This window comes from Leuciscus leuciscus, assembly GCF_965113295.1.
Source record: "Leuciscus leuciscus genome assembly, chromosome: 17".
In the NCBI taxonomy this organism is placed as follows: Eukaryota; Metazoa; Chordata; class Actinopteri; order Cypriniformes; family Leuciscidae; genus Leuciscus; species Leuciscus leuciscus.
The window spans coordinates 33,431,998-33,456,108 of record NC_138741.1 but is presented as its reverse complement, the minus strand read 5'-3'; the positions used below and the strand labels follow the sequence as shown (position 1 = coordinate 33,456,108).

General features: G+C 38.2%; 2 protein-coding genes across 6 annotated transcripts in view; both read left to right on the top strand.

Moving 5' to 3' along the window:
• Positions 1-1,030, top strand: part of myt1lb (myelin transcription factor 1-like, b) — a 148,159-nt gene extending 147,129 nt beyond the window's left edge. For 3 of the 5 annotated variants that reach the window (XM_082143414.1, XM_082143418.1, XM_082143417.1), the window contains exon 22: positions 76-1,029. In XM_082143414.1, coding sequence (XP_081999540.1) covers positions 76-216 — 141 coding nt within the window. In that variant the 3' untranslated portion in view covers positions 217-1,029. Of the gene's footprint in view, positions 1-75 lie in introns of all 5 variants that reach the window. The other 2 variants (XM_082143415.1, XM_082143416.1) reach the window with 1 other exon arrangement.
• A 3,531-nt stretch (positions 1,031-4,561) lies between these two features.
• The window catches only part of pxdn (peroxidasin), an 88,498-nt gene continuing 68,948 nt past the window's right edge, over positions 4,562-24,111 (top strand). The window contains exon 1 of the mRNA XM_082143403.1: positions 4,562-4,842. Within this exon, the coding sequence (XP_081999529.1) occupies positions 4,658-4,842 (185 nt within the window). The 5' untranslated portion in view covers positions 4,562-4,657. The remainder of the gene's footprint in view (positions 4,843-24,111) is intronic.

Below are 24,111 nucleotides of genomic sequence, written 5' to 3'. Positions count from 1 at the left end.
CCCAGATTCATGTGTTGTTGTCATCTTCCACACACTGTATTTCATCTGACAGGAGCTTTCCTCTGTGTTTCACAGGAGCCAATGAGCGAACAGAGCTTTGACGCATATGTGACCACGCTAACGGACATGTACACCAATCAAGATCAGTATCAGAGCGCAGAGAACAAGGCCCTGCTAGAAAATATCAAACAAGCAGTACAAGGCATTCAAGTCTAGCATCTCAGAATGAAAGGGCCACTTTCCTACAACGAAGGAACACAGGGAACAAAAGACACTTTCAGAAAGAAAAAAAAGAATAATCATATGGGATGCCTCACGTTTTGCTGTTGTAGTTTATCGAACAGTGTTAAATTCATGTTCTTTTCAAAAGTGTTATGCTGACTAAACATAATTTTTCTTTGGGTTTATTTTTCTGGCCGTGCTTTAAAAAAAAATCTGCAAAATAGTTTTGGAAAGCATTCACATTTTGTACGTTTTGTAACGTGAATCATCCTTCTCGCTGCTCATTGATGCACATTTTAGTGTACATTATACAACAGTAATGTAACCACTACTGAACATTAGTTTGTGATGCTTGCTGATATAGAGAGTTAAAATCACAGAGGTTAGCTCATTGAAAGATCTACTGAAAGATGATTGGTGCTGTTTCTTTTTTATCATTAATATCAACGGTTACACTTTTTTTTTTTATAGTCTACTTTAGACATTCTACTAAGTTTGCAACTGCATGTCAACGAACTCTCAGAGTGTTAGTAGACTATCAGGTTAGGGTTAGTAGAATAAGTTGGCGTAGTTGCAAAGTTACTATAGTTCTGTCATGACAACTCTCCGGAGATTGGTATGGTAATAGAGATTGGCATAGTAATGGATATGGAAATGTTAATGTATTTGGTCTCGGTGGAACAGATCTGCTACACTGCAGAGCAAGTACAGAGACTTTCTACAGCCAATACATTCACAGACATTGCTGTGAGCGAGTAAGACGAGCTGCTGCTGCTGCACATGTAACATTTACATTTACATTTTTACATTTATTCATTTAGCTGACGCTTCTATCCAAAGCGACTTACAATTGCTATATATGTCAGAGGTCGCATGCCTCTGGAGCAACTAGGGGTTAAGTGTCTTGCTCAGGGACACATTGGTGTCTCACAGTGGATTCGAACCCGGGTCTCTCACACCAAAGGCATGTGTCTTATCCATTGCGCCACTACCACCCCCTTACATACATGATTAAACCAGTAGCAGATCTATACAGGTGGAGCTGGGGAAGAGGAGGGTTTCTGAAAGCACTGCAAACTGATAACAGCAACACTACTGGTATTTGAATGTTGAACTGCGGCTCATTGGCCGCTGATGCAACAGCAACCAATCAGCTGTGTCATGAAGATAATGATGTGATCGCTATCAAATGAGTTAGACCTATCAGCCTGAGCCATCTAGAGTTTCATGCCAGAACTAGGAAATCAGTAGAATTTCTGTTGGGGAGCATCAAAATAAAGTGTTAGCAGATATTAAGCAGACAGTCTACTAATACTCTAATGACTTGGCATGTAGTTGCAAAGTTACTTATAGTTAGTGGACCTTCGAAATAAAGCATTATACCATATCAACTATCAATGAAAAATATGTGGGGGAAAAAAACACTGGTGTTAAAGATCTGGAATGTGAATGTTTTATGGTAAGTGTCATGACAGGGAAAGCTAATGGTGGAGTTCCTGAAACTGCTTTAACATGCAAACGGAAGTGCTTTGATTATTTGTGGCTTCGTCATTTAATCTGCATCAGTGTAACGGCATTAGCAGCTCTAACATCGCGCCACATACGTCTTCACTCGGTCTATTCTTGAAATTACAGTAGCCAGAATGGAACTGTCTCAGCAATATTTGACTAAACCATGTGTATAAAAAAAAAAGAGAGAGAGAGAGAGATACAATCTATGTGGTGGGTATATGCAATTTCATGTTTGTAAACAGTGGAAGCTACAGAATCTTTTTACTATATGTAAATGATTGATTTTTATATAAATCTTTTAATACAAATGTTTTAAAAGGAAGTGGAAATTAGGTTTAGAGACGGACGATGCTGCGCAGGGACACCTTCGTTTCCATGCTCGGATGTTTGTACAGTGTGGAAACTAACGCAGAAGGAATCTGAAAAGAATACACACAGTAAAGACAATGAAAACGGGACCTACAGGGTTTTTGCCCCCACTTTTTGTGCCAGAAGACTATTTGCACTTATCCCACCTTCGGACGATGTGCAATCTCCAGGTGTCTCTTTGGCACGAGGAAGGCGCGGTGACAGACGTTCAGCGGTTTGACGAGAGATTACAGGGATTGAGATATTCATGAGGGAAATATCTTTACAAGAAATATTGTGCATTTTGAAATAACGATGCTAGTTCGTCTAGTATGTTCTGTATCATACAAAATAATCCCCAGCAGCACTTTATGTCTAATCATTGTACAAAATCATAAAAGAGTAGTCAATCAAAATAAAGCATTTTAAGAAGAAAACGTCCCAGTGCGACGGGATCGGTGGTTAGAGTCATCAGTAGAGTTTGAGGGGGTCACCCCTGATTTCCATTGTACTATTAGCTGTAGCAACCTTGTTAATACCTTATTGAGAGCTAACGCAAAGGTGCTTGTACTTCACTGGATCTCATCCATTGTACAAATCGGCCCTTTTTCAGGGCTCCATCATTCATGCACAGCATCACATCTGCAGCTTTCTGCCAATATAGTAATGCTTTCAATAGAGAAATAGCTAGTATGGGTTTTTGAATCAATTATCGTCATCATCGGTACAATGGAAATGGGAATTTAAGCACAAACATGCTGCTCATTTACTGTTGATGCATAATATTGATTTTTTTTTTTTTTTTTTTAAGGATATGTGACTAATTACCCAAGGTGAAAAAAAAGTCACGTATTAGAATGCGATTTTTCATATGAATTATTGTGAATTCATGAGTTTATTTATCTGGAATTCTTCATTTCAAGGTTGATTTGTTTAATCATCAATGAAGACGGGATTTTGTATAAACTATTGTGCTCTCTGTGGAACTGGAGTTTGATTTATTTTTGTACGATACAGCATGAATTTGTTGACATTTTAATTTTACTATAAATGTGTGAGATCACAAGTTGCGGTGAGTTTTCATTTTTAAATTGTGGAAATTTGTACAATATTTGTCATGCTGGATGTTGACACATCGTACTCTGAATAAAGAAAATGGTGTTGCCACAGACTCGAGTAGACATCTTCTATGATTTATTGGAGAAGAAGAAATGCTTAAAACGATACAGGATTCATAAATTGATGTTTCATGCAAATCCTGCGTGGTATAAGAAGCATGTGATTTCCTCTAATAAAGATCTCTGTTTATGTGTTTGTTATTTGTTTTAAGCAGAACCAGTAAAAGAGTACCAGTAAGGCAAACAAAATCTTATACATTTTATTTTATTTTATAATTTGCATCATTTTCATATATGTGCATGTTTAACCTTTGTGATGAATAGTGTTTAGTTTGAACAACTACCTGATGTATTTGGATTGCATTTCCATCCATGAGTATGCATTATGCAACAAACAAATGGTTAAAATTGTAAAATGACGTTTCATGTTTTACAACAGTATTTAGTGAAAATTACAATTTTGTGTAAAAATCTAACTTTTGGCAGTAAAAATCAAATGGTGCTTGACAAAAGACATGTTAAAAATTATAACTGATAGTGGGTCAAGACAAAAGCATTGCACTGTGGGAAAGCAATAGTGCTCCACACAGCGTGATCAATGCATACACAATATATTGATAAGCCGTGCTTATCTGTGAACAGACTCTTATTATGAAAAGCGTTTACTAATATGACAGAAAAGCAAAAACTATTTAAATGCATAAAAAAACAAATACTGTTCTTTTGTAGAATATCACAGAAGCAAAATGCCAAAATTATTGGTAGGCTAATATAGGCCTATTCAATTATAGACTTATATATTCACTAAAAATGTACAATTACATTTATTAGCCTAATTGATTTTTAAAATGTAGTTAGACCCTATTTATTTTGAGTACTACATCATGGGGTTTCAATCTTTAGATTCAATGGACACCCAAATGTGATCATCCTCATGTGAGGGACCCCCATCCTAAACTTTAAAAGCAGGTATTAATAAATAATTTTATAATTTTCAATTATAAATACATGTGGAAAGACCTATTCTCTCTACTCTAGTAATGTAGGCCTACTGTAATATGTGTTATCCAAATGAAAATGTTTATATTTTATATTTAAAAAAAAAATCAAATGTTTTATTTATTTATTAAATTAAATGTATGTGTTTAGTTAATTAGCTCTTTATATTATTATTTATTAATTTTGTATTATTATATAATTTTTTTACAGTGCTTTTCTCTAAACTTTTCCATGGACCCCTTTGCACTTCCTCGATTAATGGTTGAATCCCAGTTTGCATACTCAGACTACGTACTACGCAAATGCCGGTACTTTGAAGTGTGTAGTAGGCAAAAGTTTAGTAGGATGGGCTTTTATCGTGCACGATTGAGAAGGCTGTGATTGGTCTCTCATGCCGTCTAGTACACGGTCTGTAACACTGGATTCCTGCACACTGCTCTCCGGCGCACTGGCTGGTCATGGCGTTGCGGACTGTCCGAAACTTACCCTGCTTTTTAAGTGTACTCGGCGTGTTTCTCCTCAGCAGTGGCCCAAGCCCGGCGTTCTCATGTCCGAGCCGCTGTTTATGTTTCCGTACCACTGTCAGATGTATGCATTTAAACCTGGAATCAGTGCCCGCTGTTCTTCCTCAGACCACAATCCTGTAAGTACACTATTTTTTTTTTTTTTTCTCTCTGAGAGAATCAGAAACTATGTGCTTACCTGCTTTATCCACCTTAATAGTTACAAATGACTTAAGTTGTCAGTAATATAATCATTGTTTATGTTTCGCATTGAGTCAGCGTTGAGCTCATCGGTTACATTCTGAGTAGGCTACAGAAGAATTTGAGTGGCAATGTTTCTGATTTACGTTTCTCATCTGGAGTCTTTGTTTCGCGGATACAGCGGTTGTGTCTCACAACTTTAACCCTAACCCTACCTAGGCAGCATTTAGGGCGTCACAGGCGCGAGGTCAGCTAGATACACATGCGCATTCAGACTCAAATGCTGAAAGCAACTTTGATGGCCAAAATGTTTCACGTACTTTGCCTATATGACATCTGGCCTGTTCCAATAGCCTAAACACACTTGCGGTCTTAGCCACTGTAAAAAAAAAATTCTCAGAACTGCGTGATAAACTCGCAATTGCATGTTATAAATTCATAATTGCGAGATATAAACTCACATTTGCTTGTTATAAAGTAAGAAGTGCAAGATAAAAAAATAAAATTAAAAAATCTTGCATTTGCATGTTATAAAGTCATAATTGCGAGATATAAACTTTCAATTCTGAATTTTTCATCTGAATTGTTATATCTTGCTATTCTGACTTTATAACTAATAATTGCGAGTTTATGTCACGCAATTCTGTGGCGGAAACAAGCTTCCATATAAATCAAAGTGTTTAAATAAAGCTATATATATAAAAAATAAAATAATTATAATTTAAATACAATTTTAAAAACTTGCTTTTTTTAAAAAAATTTACAACACTGCAAGTGTGTCCTATTATGTAATCAGAAGTTCTACACACACTTGAGGTTTTCACACCTACTTGAACACTTCAAACACCAGAAATACGTCATGCAAGTGGACAAGTGTACATACCTGCAATTGTGGGTGTTGGTACAGGCTCATCCAGAAATCACGTTCCCAAAATGTCCTAAAATGCTGTCTAGATAGGCAGCACACTAGGTTTTGAAACAGGGGCTCAAAACCTAGTGGCTCAAAAGCCAGTGACTCTAATCAGTCTGCACACAATACAGACGAGTGTATAACACTGTGATCTGCTGTACATAATGCATACATATACATAATATAGTATAATACAGACTTCAGAAACGACACAGTTAACAAAACTCAGTGTTGACAGTGTTTGCAAAGAAAGGTCAAAACCTTTGCATGTGTGTTTGTCATTATGTGTGGACTGCTATAATGGTTAAAATGAGTCATGATCACTCTGTGTGTGTTCGTGTGTGTTTATGTTGGGTAGTTTTGATTTGGACAGAGCCCACGCATCAAAAACAAGTTCATTTACTTGGATTTGTTATATTAGAGGGGTCATGACATGGATTTTTTATTATTTTAATATGTTCCTTGAGGTTCACTTATAATGCTACTAAAGTTTTTTGCATAAGTATATATGTGGAAACAAATATATATGTGGAAAAACAATGATTTACTAAATGATCGGTGCTTAAGGCTTTAAGGCTTGTCAGTAAATGGCATCTGTTATGATTGGCTAACATCATTGCATAGGAAACAGTATTAATGCCCACTCACTATTGCACGCGAGTAAGTGTTTTGAAAACATTATCCATATAAAATTGTCATTTACAGACAAAGCATTGTGAAATCTTTTACTTACAGTTTGCGATGTTGCTGCTGTCAGATCCAATACAGTCAGCTGCTTCATCTTTCAACTAAAGTTTCTTTGCGAACTCTCCATTACACTGTGCCTCTTTTGCGAAACAAAATGCTCCGAACAAACATATTTGTTGTCCGAAAAAAAACACTCTGACACGATCCGGGATGCCATTAAAAATAAACCATGCACTTGTTCCTGATGCTGGGATTCTTCTGAAGTCTGTACAGAGATGCAAACCAGCTGTTTAAACTGGACGCGACAAAGCAAACCTTCTTTTACTCTTCCGTTTGTCCTGTTGTCGACAGAATCAAGCATGTGGAGTACGTCAGAAACCGAATACGCGTCTCTATACTGTATCCAGTGTAGGTGTCAGGATTATGTTTTGTTAAGTTGTCTTTTCAATTGTTTGTGCTTCAGTTCAGTTTAGCCTTGATTGTTTCCTAGTTTGTCTTCTTAGTTAATGATTCACCTGTCTTCTAATTAGTCCCTTGTTATCTCGGTGTATGTACTCCCTGTTTTGTTCAGTCCTTTGTCGGTGATTGTCATTATTAAGTGTGTTGAGCGTGTATGTTCTCCTGAGATTCTCCAGTGTATTTCTGTTTGTGGATTAAAGACTAGTTAGTTTGAATTCCTTTGTCATTGGTATTGGATTGCAACCATAACCGTGACCGTAGACAGCGCCAGTGATTATAATGGGTTCTATTTGCTTTTGACGCGACACTCACATCCAGTTGAAGGCACATGTCAGCCGTTTAAGCGACTGAACATCAGTGGGCGGGGCCTATGGTGCTATGATGTATAAGTATTCGTCGATGTCTTGCTCTGGAGGCAGGCATATGCAGATGAATTTGCCCATGTGACATCACAATTCCCACAGTATCAAAATGAGCCATTTTTGGAGCTTGATTGAATAAATGTTTTGTCTATAATGAGGAGGATGCTTTTCTGACAAAACCTGACAAAATCATAGGGCCCTATTATTATAAAAAAATTTAAATGACTCAATTGTTAAAGTTTTTGAATTCAGTTGATTAGACATGCTTTTTTGATTTAAAAAATGTAATTAAACCATTAAAATTGATTATAGAAAAAATAAATAAAACTGAAAGCACAGAATTTGGGAAAAATAAAACAGAATTTAGGAAAAATTAAGTGAATTTCAACTTTGCTTACTCTGTATCACCGCTAGTTAAATTAAAAATAAATCAATTCTGTCATCATTTACTCACCCTCAAGTTGTTTCAAACCTGTATGAATTTCTTTCTTCTGCTGAACATAAAGAATATTTTGAAGAATATGGGTAACCAAACAGTTGATGGACCCCATTGACTTCCATAGTAGAGAAAACAATACAATTGAAGTCAATGGGGTCCATTAACTGTCTGGTTACCAAAATAACTTCCTTTGTGTTCAGCCGAAGAAAGAAATTCATGCAGGTTTGAAACAACTTGAGGGTGAAAAAAAGATGACACACACACACATGTATATATATATATATTTTTTTTTTTAAATGAACTAATCCTTTAATGTGTTGCCTTTGAGGCTTTGAAGTAATTGCAACAGTAACAGCATTGTGTTACACAGTCTTTCCTGACTGACTGACTGACTGATGCATGAATGAATGAATGGCTTTTTCAGCAACTTCTTTAATGACGTCTTTTATGTGGGTCACTGTGTTAAAGGTACGGCGTCTGTGTCACGATCTCAACAGGAACCGTATTTAATAACTCATGATTTGATGCATACTGCTGTAGAACATCACACCGTCAGTGTACATATAAACCAAAAATGTATTTTCAAAATTCAGAGCTGGTATCTTATAGATGAGAAGACAGAAAGAGTGGAACCCAAATCGCTCTGAATTTGCAATGCATTCCTCGGCTGGTTTTAATAGTCCCATGTGACAGTTGTATGCATTTGTTTCCAGACCCACAATGCATCTGTGCGACTGCAAACAGACAGACGACTGCATTCAGATTTGTGGCTGATTGCAAAGGAGTGACATAAACTCAACAGGAGTGCAGAGTGCTCTCCATTAGCTTAACTCCACATCTGTCTGCAAGACGCCCATGGAGAAACTTAACTAACGTAATAAGCCTCTTGACTTGCCTCTTGAAAACCTGAACTGAGGCCAGTGCATTATTACGCTGCTGAGGTCTGTCATTGTGTCTGAGCAAGAGGGAAGTGTGTCGTAAAGAGCATGTATGGTTCATTGATGAAGCTTTACGCACTTTTTGGACTTAAAGGGGACCAATAAAACCCTTTTACAAACTCTTGATTTAGTTTTTGGGCTCTACTAGAGTAGGTTTTCATGCTTGATGTTTTTAAAAACATAATTTTTCCCATATTCTCCATTGTTGCAGCTCCTCTCTTCCCAGTCTGTCAGTAACGCTCTGTTTAGTTCCTGTCTCTATGAAGCTCCTCCTCCTAAAAAGCACAATGTGCTCTGATTGGTCGGCTGGAGCAGTGTGTTGTGATTGGTCTAGCGCTTTGAGTGTGTGTTGGGGAACTGTGAGTTTCAACACAACTCAACCAGGCCCCGCCCCTTTATTCTGCGTATTAATTATTGAAATGAGGAATATTGTGACGTGTTCGTTCCTGGAAGGAACTCAAGACTACAATGGAGGCGTTTCAGGAGTTCAGAAACACTGACACTGATACAGAGAATAACTCCCGCTGGAGGGACTTTGTGCTTTAGAAACGTGTAGACCTTTTTCATGCTCAAACAGCAACATTACACATAAAGAAAGATGAACGTAAAAAAGCATAATACTTTTTAATGATATAGTGATGTTTCTCCTCCACTTCACGGTTGAAATAAAACATTTAATGGTAGCTGTAGCCTAATAACTTGTTTTCCTGATGGATTTATTCAATTATGAAATATTGTCACCTTCCTAAAATAATTGCCCAAGTCATTTTGATGATCATTATTTTAGGAAGGTGACGATATTGAAGAACAGGTCACACTAATGAATATGTAACAGTGTATATATTTAGCAAAATGCTCCTCTAAAATGATTTTTTTCTAGCTGACTAACTACTGTCATTAAATGGATTTTCTGAGGTAAATGTAACGTTAAGTGACATAATGTTCTCAAGCTGTTTTATTGACATCTTTCCGTAGTTGAAAAACTGATTGAGCGATTACATAATTCATTTCAGTAAGTTATACTGTATCTTTTAACATTCCTTCTAATGTTTCTGTTTCAAATCTTTCAGAATTTTAAAGCTAAAACTTTAAGATACAAATCTTATTGGGATGATTGGATGGGCAGGCACACTACAAATTTAATGTTTATTAAAGTTTTGTTCACGGCTTCACGCATAAACTGAAAACTGCATAGATCTCAGTTTATCCAAATGAAGCTTGATTAAAAATGCGAAATCGAGAAACAAGAAAACAAAATTGAGACTGACACCGTCAAAACGTGCCGTTGGAGAAGCACTAATAAAACAATGTTTTCGTCCCTGCAAAACAGTTTCAGACAAATATTTCTGGTTGTAGAAATGTTGGCGCTCCACTAATGCAAAGATCGATTTAAAGGCCTTATATGAGCCTATATTACTGACTACAGTAGGTCTAAGCAGTCTCTAAGGTTTAAGCAGTCTGATTCAACGATACACAGTTTGTTGTGCTTCAAGTTCAGCTTCTGAGAATGAGGACCAGTGTCACTGTTTAGTCTGTCTTCATTTCCTGGTGTTGACTTACAAAACGGCAATAAAGTAATTCAGTCATTTCACAGCTTGATAGTTGAAATGGTTGCTGGCGCGTGAGTCTGCAATGCAATTGCTGTCAATCTTTGGCTTTCCAGTAAAAGCGCCTCTCCCCCTTACCATATATTATGTAATACAGACAAATGGGGGCGGAAGTATTAATAATTGGATCAGAATGAATATGATCATTTGGGCAGCTTTTCTGAGCGAATTATAAAATGGCAGAATAATCACTTAGAAGGCATGCTTTTGTTTCACATGAGTTCACTATTACAGAATGTTCAGTATGTGTTTAAATGAGCATAACAACATCCTGCTCCAGTCTGGCACAGCTAAACATTGTATCTAAAGAGCATCTCTGACTACTGCTGGAAAACTTATTTTCCACCTGCAAAAATGATTCTGTCAAGCTTTACCTCTTTACCATATGTGACAGCACTGCTTTGCAATGATTTTAAGATGATCAGATGATGAACAATGAACTTTCCATCTAACTTTTACTGCTGAGGTTTAGGAAGAAGATGCTGAACAAGTACAAAAGCGTTTGCTATAGATAAGCAGATCTTTATTTTGTGACAAAATTTGAGATTCATAAATTGAGAAGCAGAATGCAGTTACATATCTCTCAACTTATTGATCTCTCCATCGATGTAGGGATGTCCCGATGAAGATCCTCTAATTTGTATGTCATGATAGTACCAATTTCAATATGTATGTAGGCTACTGTATATACTGTAATTATTTATTTATTGGTTCTGCATGAACATACCATCGTGCAGGTCTAAAAAAGTTTGTAAACAGTCTTAGATAAGATAAGACAGCCCGTGTTACACATTTCAAGAATGTAGCCTACTTATGAAATTGCTCACCTGGATTCAAAGATTCTGCTAGTGTTGTTCATTTTCATAATATACACCTAGAATCAGGTAATCATTAACCAAAGATAAGCTTTTCTGTTGGACTGTATATTAAATGGAAGAAATATTATTTTTTCAGGCATGTATATTCACCTGTGGAAACATCAAAGGCATTCAAAACTATTAGGGTCTTTTAAATAGTTAGTTCCCCAAACATTTTTAATTATGTCATTAATTACTCACCCTCATGTCATTCCAAACCTGTAAGACTTTTGTTCATCTTCGAACACAAATGAAGATCTTTTTGATGAAATCTGACAGCTTTCTGTCCCTGCATTGACAGCTACGCAACTACCACTTCAAAAAGTTAATAAAGAGATCGTAAAACTAATCCATATGGTTTAGTCCAAATTTTCTGAAGAGACACGATCGCTGTTTATGATGAAAATATTGAATTTAGGCTTTTATTTACATATTAACATTGATCAGCGAACATAAACAGAAGCTCAACCGAATCTGCTTGATGTGCGAGAACAAACCTCATTGGTTCTTGCTGAAGCTCAAACGTGCTGCGTAACACGAGAATGAAACTCATTGGTTCCTGCAGAAACTCAAACGTGCTGTGTAACACGAGAATGAACCTCATTGGTTCCTGCTGAAACTCAAACGTGTTGCGTAACACGAGAATGAACCTCATTGGTTCCTGCAGAAATTCAAACATGCTACGTAACACGAGAATGAACCACATTGGTTCTTGCTGAAGCTCAAACGTGCTGCGTAACACGAGAATGAACCTCATTGGTTCTTGCAGAAGCTCAAACGTGCTACGTAACACGAGAATGAACCTCATTGGTTCTTGTAGAAGCTCAAACGTGCTGCGTAACACGAGAATGAACCTCATTGGTTCTTGCAGAAGCTCAAACTTGCTGCGTAACACGAGAATGAACCTCATTGGTTCTTGCAGAAGCTCAAACGTGCTGCGTAACACGAGAATGAACCTCATTGGTTCTTGCAGAAGCTCAAACGTGCTGCGTAACACGAGAATGAACCTCATTGGTTCTTGCAGAAACTCAAACGTGCTACGTAACACGAGAATGAACCTCATTGGTTCTTGCAGAAGCTCAAACGTGCTGCGTAACATGAGAATGAACCTCATTGGTTCTTGCTAAAGCTCAAACGTGCTGCGTAACATGAGAATGAACCTCATTGGTTCTTGCAGAAACTCAAACGTGCTGTGTAACACGAGAATGAACCTCATTGGTTCTTGCAGAAACTCAAACGTGCTGCGTAACATGAGAATGAACCTCATTGGTTCTTGCTAAAGCTCAAACGTGCTGCGTAACATGAGAATGAACCTCATTGGTTCCTGCAGAAACTCAAACGTGCTGCGTAACACGAGAATGAACCTCATTGGTTCTTGCTGAAGCTCAAACGTGCTGCGTAACATGAGAATTAACCTCATTGGTTCCGGCAGAAACTCAAACGTGCTGCGTAACACGAGAATGAACCTCATTGGTTCTTGCAGAAGCTCAAACGTGCTACGTAAGACGAGAATGTACCTCATTGGTTCTTGCTGAAGCTCAAACGTGCTGCGTAACACGAGAATGAACCTCATTTGTTCCTGCAGAAACTCAAACGTGCTGCATAAAACGAGAATGAACCTCATTGGTTCTTGCTGAAGCTCAAACGTGCTGCGTAACACGAGAATGAACCTCATTAGTTCTTGCAGAAGCTCAAACGTGCTGCGTAACACGAGAATGAACCTCAATGGTTCCTGCAGAAACTCAAACGTGCTGCGTAACACGAGATTGAACCTCATTGGTTGTTACTGAAGCTCAAACGTGCTGCGTAACACTAGAATGAAGCTCATTGGTTCTTGCTGAAGCTCAAACATGCTGCGTAACACGAGAATGAACCTGGTTCTTGCTGTAGCTCAAACATGCTGCATAACACGAGAATGAAGCTCATTGGTTCTTGCTGAAGCTCAAACGTGCTGCGTAACACGAGAATGAACCTCATTGGTTCTTGCAGAAGCTCAAACGTGCTGCGTAACACGAGAATTAACCACATTGGTTCCTGCAGAAACTCAAACGTGCTGCGTAACACGAGATTGAACCTCATTGGTTGTTACTGAAGCTAAAACGTGCTGCGTAACACGAGAATGAAGCTCATTGGTTCTTGCTGAAGCTCAAACGTGCTGCGTAACACGAGAATGGACCTCATTGGTTCTTGCTGAAGCTCAAACGTGCTGCGTAACACGAGACTGAACCTCATTGCTTGTTACTGAAGCTCAAACGTGCTGCGTAACACAAGACTGAACCTCATTGGTTGTTACTGGAGCTCAAACGTGATGCGTAACACGAGACTGAACCTCATTGGTTGTTACTGAAGCTCAAACGTGCTGCGTAACACGAGAATGAACCTTATTGGTTCTTGCTGAAGCTCAAACGTGCTGCGTAACATGAGAATGAACCTCATTGGTTGTTACTGAATCTCAAACGTGCTGCGTAACACGAGATTGAACCTCATTGGTTGTTACTGAAGCTCAAACCTGCTGCATAACACGAGAATGAACCTCATTGGTTCCTGCAGAAACTCAAACGGGCTGCGTAACATGAGAATGAACCTCATTGGTTCTTGCAGAAGCACAAACGTGCTGCGTAACACGAGAATGAACCTCATTGGTTCTTGCCGAAGCTCAAACGTGCTGCGTAACACGAGAATGAACCTCATTGGTTCCTGCAGAAACTCAAACGTGCTGCGTAACATGAGAATTAACCTCATTGGTTCTTGCAGAAGCTCAAACGTGCTGCGTAACACGAGAATGAACCTCATTGGTTCTTGATTAAGCTCAAACGTGCTGCGTAACATGAGAATGAACCTCATTGGTTCTCGCACATCAAGCGAACATGCTTGTGCTTCTGTTTACCACAACTGATGTGTGAGTCAATGAATGTTTATATGAATAAAAGCCTAAATTCAATAATCAATTTAATAATCATTTAAAGCGATCGCATCTCTTCAGAAAATTTGGACTAAACCACTCAATTCATATGGATTAGTTTTACGATCTCTTTATGAACTTTTTGAAGCATCAAGGTGATAGTTGCGTAGCTGTCAATGGAGGCACAGAAATATCTCAGATTTCATTAAAAATATCTTCATTTGTGTTCTGAAGATGAACAAAAGTCTTGCGGGTTTGGAACGACATGAGGGTGAGTAATTAATGACTGAATTTAAATTTTTATTTGGGTGAACTGTCCCTTTAAGACAGCATTTGTGTATTATTACAGTCACGGAACAGATCTTGCTTTATTCAGAGGTGTCGCCAGGATCCAAAATTCACTCATTGCCGCCAATATAATTTCCTTCAAATATATGTGATATTTTGCATGGCTTGTGTGAACATAAACACATGTTCTTTGTAAAACACAACATCTACAGATAGCTTGCTAACGTTTTGCTTATTTTTACCAGTTTATCTACATTTGCATATCTACATCTTGGCTACATATTTAAAAGAAGACAAACAATTTGAAGGATAATTTGTCCTTCCTCTTCCTGAGACTTTGGCCATCATTTGGTTTTCTCAGAGAGGATCTGTCGAGTCCGAGAGAGTTAGTAAGGAAGAGGGAAGCGGCATTGTGTGGAATTTGCTGCAGTCAGGTTTTGTCAGGCATTCATTCTCAGTGCCATTGTGGAATGCAAAGCCAGTAAAATCCCTAAAGCTTTGCTAATTTGCACAGAGGAGATATGGACCCAGATAGTTAATAAAAGAACACTCCTGGCGCTCTCTTCCTGTGCCAGTGCTGTGGAGAGAGTTTGCTACACTATTCCAGCTGTAGAAAGTTGAAAGTGAGGCCTAATGTAGAGACTGAGGAGCCGAGTGTGGACACTTTATCATGCAGTGTGTTAGAATGTAAATTAACCCTAGAACATAAATTAAGTCTTGTTCTTGTTTGGCTTAAGAGATCCAATCAGCGATTCCCTAGATGTTTCTTGGCAGTCCATCTGATGCTTTTGTTTGACAGTAAATTATTTGTTTTACTGCACTCGATGTTTTGTACATGACAAACACATCTTTGTCCGGCCAGCTGTTTGTGTGGCATTTGTTAAGTCCGTATATCATGTTGAATGCATGCTGAATGTTAAAGAGTGACTGGAAGAGCATCTTTTAACCATATAAAGCCTACTAATCATGTTTGATTCTCACATTTTATCAACACTCTGTCACACGCAATTTACTACAGTCTTTCTGCCATATATGGAGCAGAAAACAAAATCATTGAATTTTACCCTTAGATTTAATTTTTTACCTGCGTTGGTTTTCACTCTTTCAAATGTCCTTTCAGAAGATGAGCAAGGCGAGGGAGTATTTTGAAAGTAAAAATCTTTTCTGTTTTCTTCTGTCATGTCAAACTACTATAACAATACATGTGCTGCGTTCCAGTCCACTTTTAGACACGCACTCGCGAACTTCCCTAAGCACTTCCCCTCAGGGGAATCCCCGCCGCCATTTTGAAGTGCGTTCCACTTCGTGAAGTGGACGAGGGAAGTTTAGATGGACAGACCCTCGTTCCCTCGATTTGGACCGAGGGAGCGAGTCTACTTCATATGTACACTTCAGGCACCTATATGTCCCACAATGCAGTACGATTGTGACGTCACCACAGATCTCGTCTAATCACCACCACAACAAACAACTCTATGATATATTAATTCTATTTTTTTTTTATTGAAAACAACCCAAAAACCATATATACATTTGGATGCTGCATTAAACAAATTATTAAAGGGAAAACAAATGTAAATAATAAATAAACTCCACAGCTGATTCCAAGTGATCAAGGGCTTAGGACGTTCCAATTCAGCCCATTGCAGTTTCCGCCAGTAGTGGGCACTCGCAATGACGTACATCCGAGTGAACGAGACGGAGGGAAGTTAGCAAGTGAAGGGCATTACAATTTTGGACTGGAACGCAGCCATAGTTCCCACAGGCCAATTAATGTCACGTGACCTCCCCGGAGACGCCATCTTTGAGGGCATAAGCTGCTGTGTTTACAAAGTTTTAACATAGACAGTATAGAGTTTTACAAGCAAATTTCGAATATTTCTTTCTATTTATGTTACGAAAATCATGAAGAGACAAAGTGACAGAGATTATAAAGAGACTCTATTAACACAGGAGAGAGAGAGGTACAATGCAAACATTTCTGTCATAAATGGCGTGGATCCGTATGCGCTAAACTGAGCACTGATTTTGCAGCTTTGCCTCAGATACAGTATTATCCATGTGTACCATTATCTGGTATTGGCTAGGAGTTTTAACACATGTGAGCAATTCCGAGCCTGGAAATATGTGCATGAATATGAATATACACGGCATGAAAATAAATAAAACTCGTGTGCAAATTAATTAATGTAACGGTTAATGCGGAACTACTTTATACGCGGGTTCTTTAGGGACATAATCTGAGATTGCAAGGCTGGAATGTCTGTGTGTGCGTCAGTCTGTGTGTGTGTGTGTGCGTGCGTGTGGCAGAGTGATAGAGAGAGTCGCGGGCGCGATCGAACAGTGGAAACAATGTTGTTTTTGTATGTTTTTAATACCTCGTCATTTTGTATACAGGACATCATTCAAACTGCAAAGTGTTAACTTATATTTGTGTACACTCGCAATAAAACTAGAGGTGGGCATAGATAAATTTTTTTAATCTAGATTAATCTAGATTAATTTTGAAATTAATCTAGATTAATCTAGATTAAAATGGCTCATTTGAATTCTGCCGAAGGCATTCAGAATATGTGTGCTACCCAAATAATGACTATAAAAGTAAGTCTTTGAGAACGGGTTTCTCAAGCCAGGTGGCGCATTAGACCAGGGGCTCATCTCCTGTTTCCAAAATGCATCACAAACTGCTTGAGAAAGCTGTTCTACTCATAGACTGTAAAAGGTTACTACTGTACTGTTACCGTCCGTAGGCAACATTAGGTAGGCCTATGTTATTATCAACTACTATAGGCTATCAATTAGGGATGGGCGATATGGCCTAAAATCTATATTGTGATATACATTGCAGCCTCTTGCGATAACGATTTACAGTATATTATAATAAAACCATTTCAGAACAGATTACACAGACCCATGCTAAACAACTGCTAAATGTATATATTTTTTTAAAATGTAATATAAATAAATAAAATGTAAGTACACTAGCTGCAGAGACTTAAGTAGGTCTAATGTTTATTATGGCTTGGAGCTTATGAAACCCCAAATTTAAAATTAGAATATTGTCTAACTGATGTCTTTTCAGTTAAAAAGAAACACAACAACGATTCTTAAAATCGAGATGATGTGCTACACCACTAAGCAAGGCTGGATTAGTACCCCCAGGGGCCCCTGGGCACTGAAGCTCATGGGCCCCCTCCCCTACCTGACAACCACACCCTCCAAAGGAACACACACCAGGTGTGGGATTTAACATGCCAATCACTATTGATCAAAAGCTGAATGACTAGTTCACAAGACAATGATACGAAATAAATTTTTCTGAAAAGTATGGCTGCACGATTTGGGGAAAATGTCATATTGTGATTATTGAGGTCAATATTGCGATATGCGATTGCGATATAGTAAACAAATGGTTTCATGAGTTAACTTGCTTATTTCTCAAGTAAAATGCACACACAGATTAGTGATAATGCTGAAATTTGTAGCCCATTTCTCAACTCAAACTAGAAACAACAACTAAATGCACTGTGTTTTCAAATTAAAATAAATTCAATATTGTTATTTGTCTCAATAATACAAGAGTTAAAAATAAATGTCATATTTACCTGTGCCTGTCAAACAGGTAGACCTAGGACATATACCGAAATTGTCAAACTGCACTGCATAAATTATAAATTAAATATAGACTAATCCTTATTATAGCAAAAAAAAAACAAAAAAACTTTAGTCAACAGCAGTGAGTCATTTTCTCTGTTCTTTTTGTTCTTTGATTAACTTTACTGACAGAAAGCTTTATTGGCTGCTGTCTCTTTAAGACCAGCTGACGGAGACGCGGCTCTCGCACGCGCCTCATTCTTTCACAACTCTTGACGTTCATCATAAGACAGCTCTTATGTTATGAAGATACTCGACAAAACGGACATTTTGGCATAATTGTGTGTGTTATTGTAAGTTCAAGCACGAAAGATAACTGTATTCTGGCGTGCTGTCTGTGCGCACGATACTGGCGCGCGCGCGTCTTTCTGTGTCTGTGTGTGTGTGTGTGTGTGTGTGTCACAGTCAGACTTTTGTCTTGTCGCACTCGCACATGAATTGTTTAAAAGCAATTTTAACAATTGCTTTTAAACAATGGTGCCCCTGCTTTTAAACAATTGCTTTTAAACACGTGCCCCTGGGCACGTGCCCAGATTGCCCATATGGTAGATCCGGCCCTGCACTAAGATATATTGGAATGGGAATAATATGCGCGCTGGTATTCAGTGATATCATGTTTCGTTTTGAATTTGAGGTGGTAGAACGGATTAGTCGTGTGTTAACTTACCGAACTGTTACCCCACACACTCTGTATATAGTTTGCTGCTGCTCGTCTGACGGCTTAAACCCGAACCAAGTCCAAATAATGGATGTTGCACCGATCTTTTTCACCAGCTTTCACTTTCAGCCGTGTTTACTTAAGATGACGACGAATATGCGTTGCAGCCGGGTTTACCTCGCGGCCGCGGGTAGATTGCGTCATCATCTCCCAACCCAACTTGGAGAATAGATTAAAGGCGATATTTTTTTTATCGCGCGATAAGAGTCTCGCGTTAACGCAGCACGTTAACGCCGATAACGGCCCACCACTAAATAAAACACAACAAATTCTTGCGTGTTTTGAGGGAGTTTCTTTCCTGTTTATCCTCGCCAGCCATAACCTCCATCGTTGTTCTGACGCTTAACGTTAGTCTTCTCACATTCATGAAGTCTAATGACGGGTATACTGTAAAATCCAAATTTAACTGAACCTCCGGCACGATTTGAACATCCCTTGACCCAGCAGGAGATGACCATTTTCACTTTTTATCACGAAATTAACTCGTTTCAGCTTCTTCTTCTAATGTTCTGCCCACAGCATGCCCACAGAAATGGCGCCGGGTCGGCAAATGCCCGTATGTTCTGACGTCATGTAGGAACTATGTATTAAGCTTGTTATGGTAGGAAATGTCTGTTTAAACATTAATTAAATTAGTCGTTGCGCACATCCCTAATTTAAATATCATTTCTGTCAGGACCACTACCGTCAAATATGATTGACAATTAGCATACAGTTTGGATTGGCGGTATGGTTTCCGTTCAGCCTAGCGTGGATAAGAGCAGGGAGAGCAGCAATAATCCCCCTTGGGGTAAACAGAACAGAACCAACATAAAAGTTTGCAAATATATTTAATTCAAGATTTTAAAGTACAACATAATTTGAGAATTTATTCTGCTTCAAGGGGAATCAGAATGCCAAATCCTGACTGGGCGAGAGGAGAAGCTGGGGATGGAGGAGGTTAATTAGCTCCTGAGAAACGCGATAGCTGCTGATAATACTGAAGGAGCTTATATACGGTAGGGTGGCCAGACGTGCCGAAAAATTCGGGACAGTCCCGAAATCTAAACTGTTGTCCCGAATCCCGAATCTGGCCCTAATTGTCCCAAAAATTATACTAAAGCAAAATCTTGAGTAGTTATTGTCTGATAAACATTAAAAACTGTCTGCGGAGGTTGAGTCGTCCTGCAACCAGCTGCTCATTGGCTGCAGAATCTTTTTTGTTTCTTTTTTTAAGTAAAAAATAAATAAATACCGTAGGCGTGAATTTTAGATATGCATTGATAAGCTAATTTTCATTCATTTTCCGTTGGCATGGCTGGTGTACCGGAACCCCAACACGCTGCTAAAAAGCAAAAACGCCTCTGCAGGTACCGGGAGGAGTGGGTGGGGAAGTATCCATGGATTTGGTGATGAGTTGTGCAGAGTTCCATAAATACATCCTGGGAAAAGACAGGAGTGCTGGAAACAGTGAAAACCTCCGCGAAATATGCTGACGTCGGGCCTCCACAACCTAGGTAGGCTATAGCTGTAGCTATAGCTGTGTGAATTTAAAGTTTTATTTAAGTTCTATTCATTTATCTAATTAATCAATATGCACAAAGACAATACGACCTTTTTGTCCCCTTTTTGTTTTAAGCCTTGATGAAGAGAGCGCAAGTTGCTGCAGCCGCGAGGACAGTGATGCACGCGTAAAGGAGGGATTGATTGTTCGCGGCACTGTGTACAAAAAAATACTTCACTACACAATTATTTCGTTATTTTCGTTTAAGCTTATTAGCGTTAGGCTATACTGAAAGGTCTGATTTACGCACTGTTACTTACAACAGTCATTATTTTTTTTCTTTTCACAAAGACATTTGAGTTCATGATTTTAATGTTGTTTTTTTGTGGCAGACTAAAGACTAATGTCAGACTGTTGATCTTTGAATAAAAATGTGTTTGGTTCAGGTTTGAAATTCATTATCTTTTATTATAGGCTACGCAGTCTAATATCATAGAAGCCCCCCATCCCGTCACCCCAGACACCCCCCCCCCCCCCCCCCATCCCGTCACCCCAGACCCCAGACCGCAAACAGTGTTTTTTCCCCCCTCCTCGAATACGAGCTCCACATTCTCACTATATCAGGCTAGATGAGTCCTAAAAGCCTGATGTATCAAATATATCATGAACGTCTCAGAGTATTGATGAGATTCTGCTCTTGATGTATTTGTGTCAGATTGTGTTATCGTGTCGCTCTTGCTCTTTATCATCCATATCTGTGGGGAATTTCCTGTGAAATCATTAGGCTGGACGTGAGCCTACAAGGACCAAGACCACATCCTGTTTTCCGTTGACTTGCATTCCCCTGCTATCAGGTCACATTTCTATTCTTCCATACAGTGTCAGCTCAGAGACGCAGTCACTGCTCGGCGACACCACAGTATCAGATGTGTGTTTTTGTTGTCTTTTGTATGCGAAATAATAACTGAAAATATACTGAACTAGGGGTGGTGGTGGCGCAATGGATAAGACACATGCCTTTGGTGTGAGAGACCCGGGTTCGAATCCACTGTGAGACACCAACGTGTCCCTGAGCAAGACACTTAACCCCTAGTTGCTCCAGAGGCGTGCGACCTCTGACATATATAGCAATTGTAAGTCGCTTTGGATAGAAAGCGTCAGCTAAATGAATAAATGTAAATGTAAATGTAAAAATGAAAGGTTTTAGAATTGTTTATTGCCTTTTTTCTACATTATAATAATCATATATTATCACTGTTTTTTTTTTTGTTGTTTTTTTGTCAGATGCAAAGGGTTTGCACGGGCGAGTACTACTAAAAATCCAATATAGTGTTCTTGTAATATAAATATGTGCAATTCAATTTTTTTGCTAAGCTTAAACAAATGGGAGAAAACAATCAAATGAAAAAAAAATGGTATGGAATTGTATTATTATTATGAAATATATTTGTGTATTATAGTATAATACTATTACTATATGTATTTATTAAAACAATTTTTATAATTTAATAAAATAATAATAATCATAATAATAATATAGTAGTCATATAGAATGGGTTCCATAAAAACTGAAATGGATTTTTTATTGTTGTTGTTTTTTAACTTAGTCTATTGTGATTTTTTTCCATATCCTCATGCTAAAATTTATCGTAAACCTACATTTTAAGCTGACATTTAAAAATCATCTTTGATTTTATTAAAAATCATCTTTGGTTGCATCTTCTGTCCTGATGAGTTTGCATCTGTGTTTCATGCTTGTGCTCGTTCGAGGACTGCAGATCTGAGCAGGCTTTGTTATGGATATGTTGCATTATGAACCATATCATCCGTCTCGGTCTCTTTCTGGACATATATTGCATGTTGTGTACTTTTGATTGTGAAAGTCTCTGCTGCCAAACACCACTGCTAATCAATCCAAGCTGTATTATATGAGTTAAGTGCTCAAACATGTGGCCAAGATTGCCGAACTCAGGCCCAGGGGACAATGAGTCACAACCCAGATACAGTTACAGTCTGTGAATAGTCTGTTGTGCCGTTTTGTTCTCCAGCTGACAATAAACTTTACTCATTATGTAATAATTGCCAAGGCTCAACTGCAGATGAATTGTCCCATCAACAATGCACCCAGATTGCTGTGCTTTCCTCCTGAGTCTTTGTTGTGTGTTTTTTTACATTGTCTTGCATATTTAACACACATGTTCCCCTGCTGAGAGGAAGCCTGACTTGCTTTGCTTTGTCTGTTACTCTGTGTTCCCCAGCTCACTCACTGATAAGTTACTAGGCAACTTTGAAAACATGATGAGTTATGTCTTTGAAAAAGACATTACACTGTTTTAGACTGTTCCAGTATATCTTCAGATGTGGTGAGAATGATGGCTGTTGCATTTGGACTTCCTTTTCGATATTTATGGACAATGTAAACACACAAGAACAAATAATGTAAGCATGCCGTTTCCCACCAAATGCAACTCTTAACGTAAACTATTATGTTAACATGATTTTTAACAAAAAATTTTTTTGTATTTAAAAAAAAAAAAGCGGATCATGTGAAAATGAAAATGACAGCCATTAAAGTTAGTATTGTAATTTTACAGTTGTACTGTAAATTATTATAATAATTATTAAATATTTTAGTTTTGCAGTGAATTATAATATTAATATCTCTTATTTTGTTTGATATTTTTATTTAGTATTATTATTATTATTATTATTATTAATAATAATAATACAAAAATATTATTTTATAGTCATATTGATATGTCACAAAATGTTGGGCCATCCCTACAAACAAGCACAGCAAGCTCCAATTTCTCCCTGTCACGTTTGTTCTATGTTCTAGTGGACTCTTAACTTCTGTCCTAAATTACGTACTATAAACTATGAACCTATGTGTATGAATTTCATAAGGTTATTTATTTTGTCATCCAACATCTGAGTCTAATACCCCTCCCCCTCTACTTTTAAGGAGAGCAGCGACAGTTGAGTGCATGAAGTGTTCAACAATCCACTCTTTGTTTTTTCTTCTTCTGTTAATTAAGTGCATGATTTCATTTCTTTTGGAATTTTCAGTGTGAACACACTACTCACATTACTTATACTACAAAATGGCTCAATGCATAAGTACGTGAATTGGGATTCAAGTGCAGGAATGAAGGGTCTTTAATTAATAAAAATGGACGGGCATCAAGATACAACAGAACTATGGAAGAACAGGAACACAAGGATACATAGATGACGAAACAGTGCAGGACTGCAAACACAGGGAGAATAAATAGGGAAGCAAACAAAAGAGGGTAACGAGGGAAGGCAGGTGGGGCAAATTAATCAATAATCAGATAACAAGTTGGGGGGGGCTAGACCATAGATATCCATATAAGGCTAGATGTCTTAAGGCGGAGTCTCGAACAGCATCACACCGGCGGCCATCTTTCTGGCGAGCTCTGTAGTATCTGTAGTATAAGGTGAGTGATCAGCACGAACACAAATCCTCTTATCTCGCTGAAATCTTGATGGATTTACAAACGGTTTGGTTTCTTACAAACGTTATAAACGTGGCTATAATTCTGGATGCTTGAACATGTTTAAATATATAATATTATATTTATTGATAAGTATGCAGTGTCATAACTACATCTCTGACATTTATAACAAACCAAACCGTTTGAAAATCGGTAGAAAATTGAGCAAGTTATGGTTATTTAAAAAGTACATGCACCATTAACACAATGTTACGAGTGAGCGAGCTCCCTGTGGCAAGATGGCCGCCGTGTGCGGACGTCGACCTCCATTGGCCAGCAGCGCGGACGAGACATCTAGCCTTTATTATATGATATCTATGGGCTAGACAATGACAGGAGAGCACATGGCACAAGGAGACACATGACAAGCCATGTGCTCACAACAA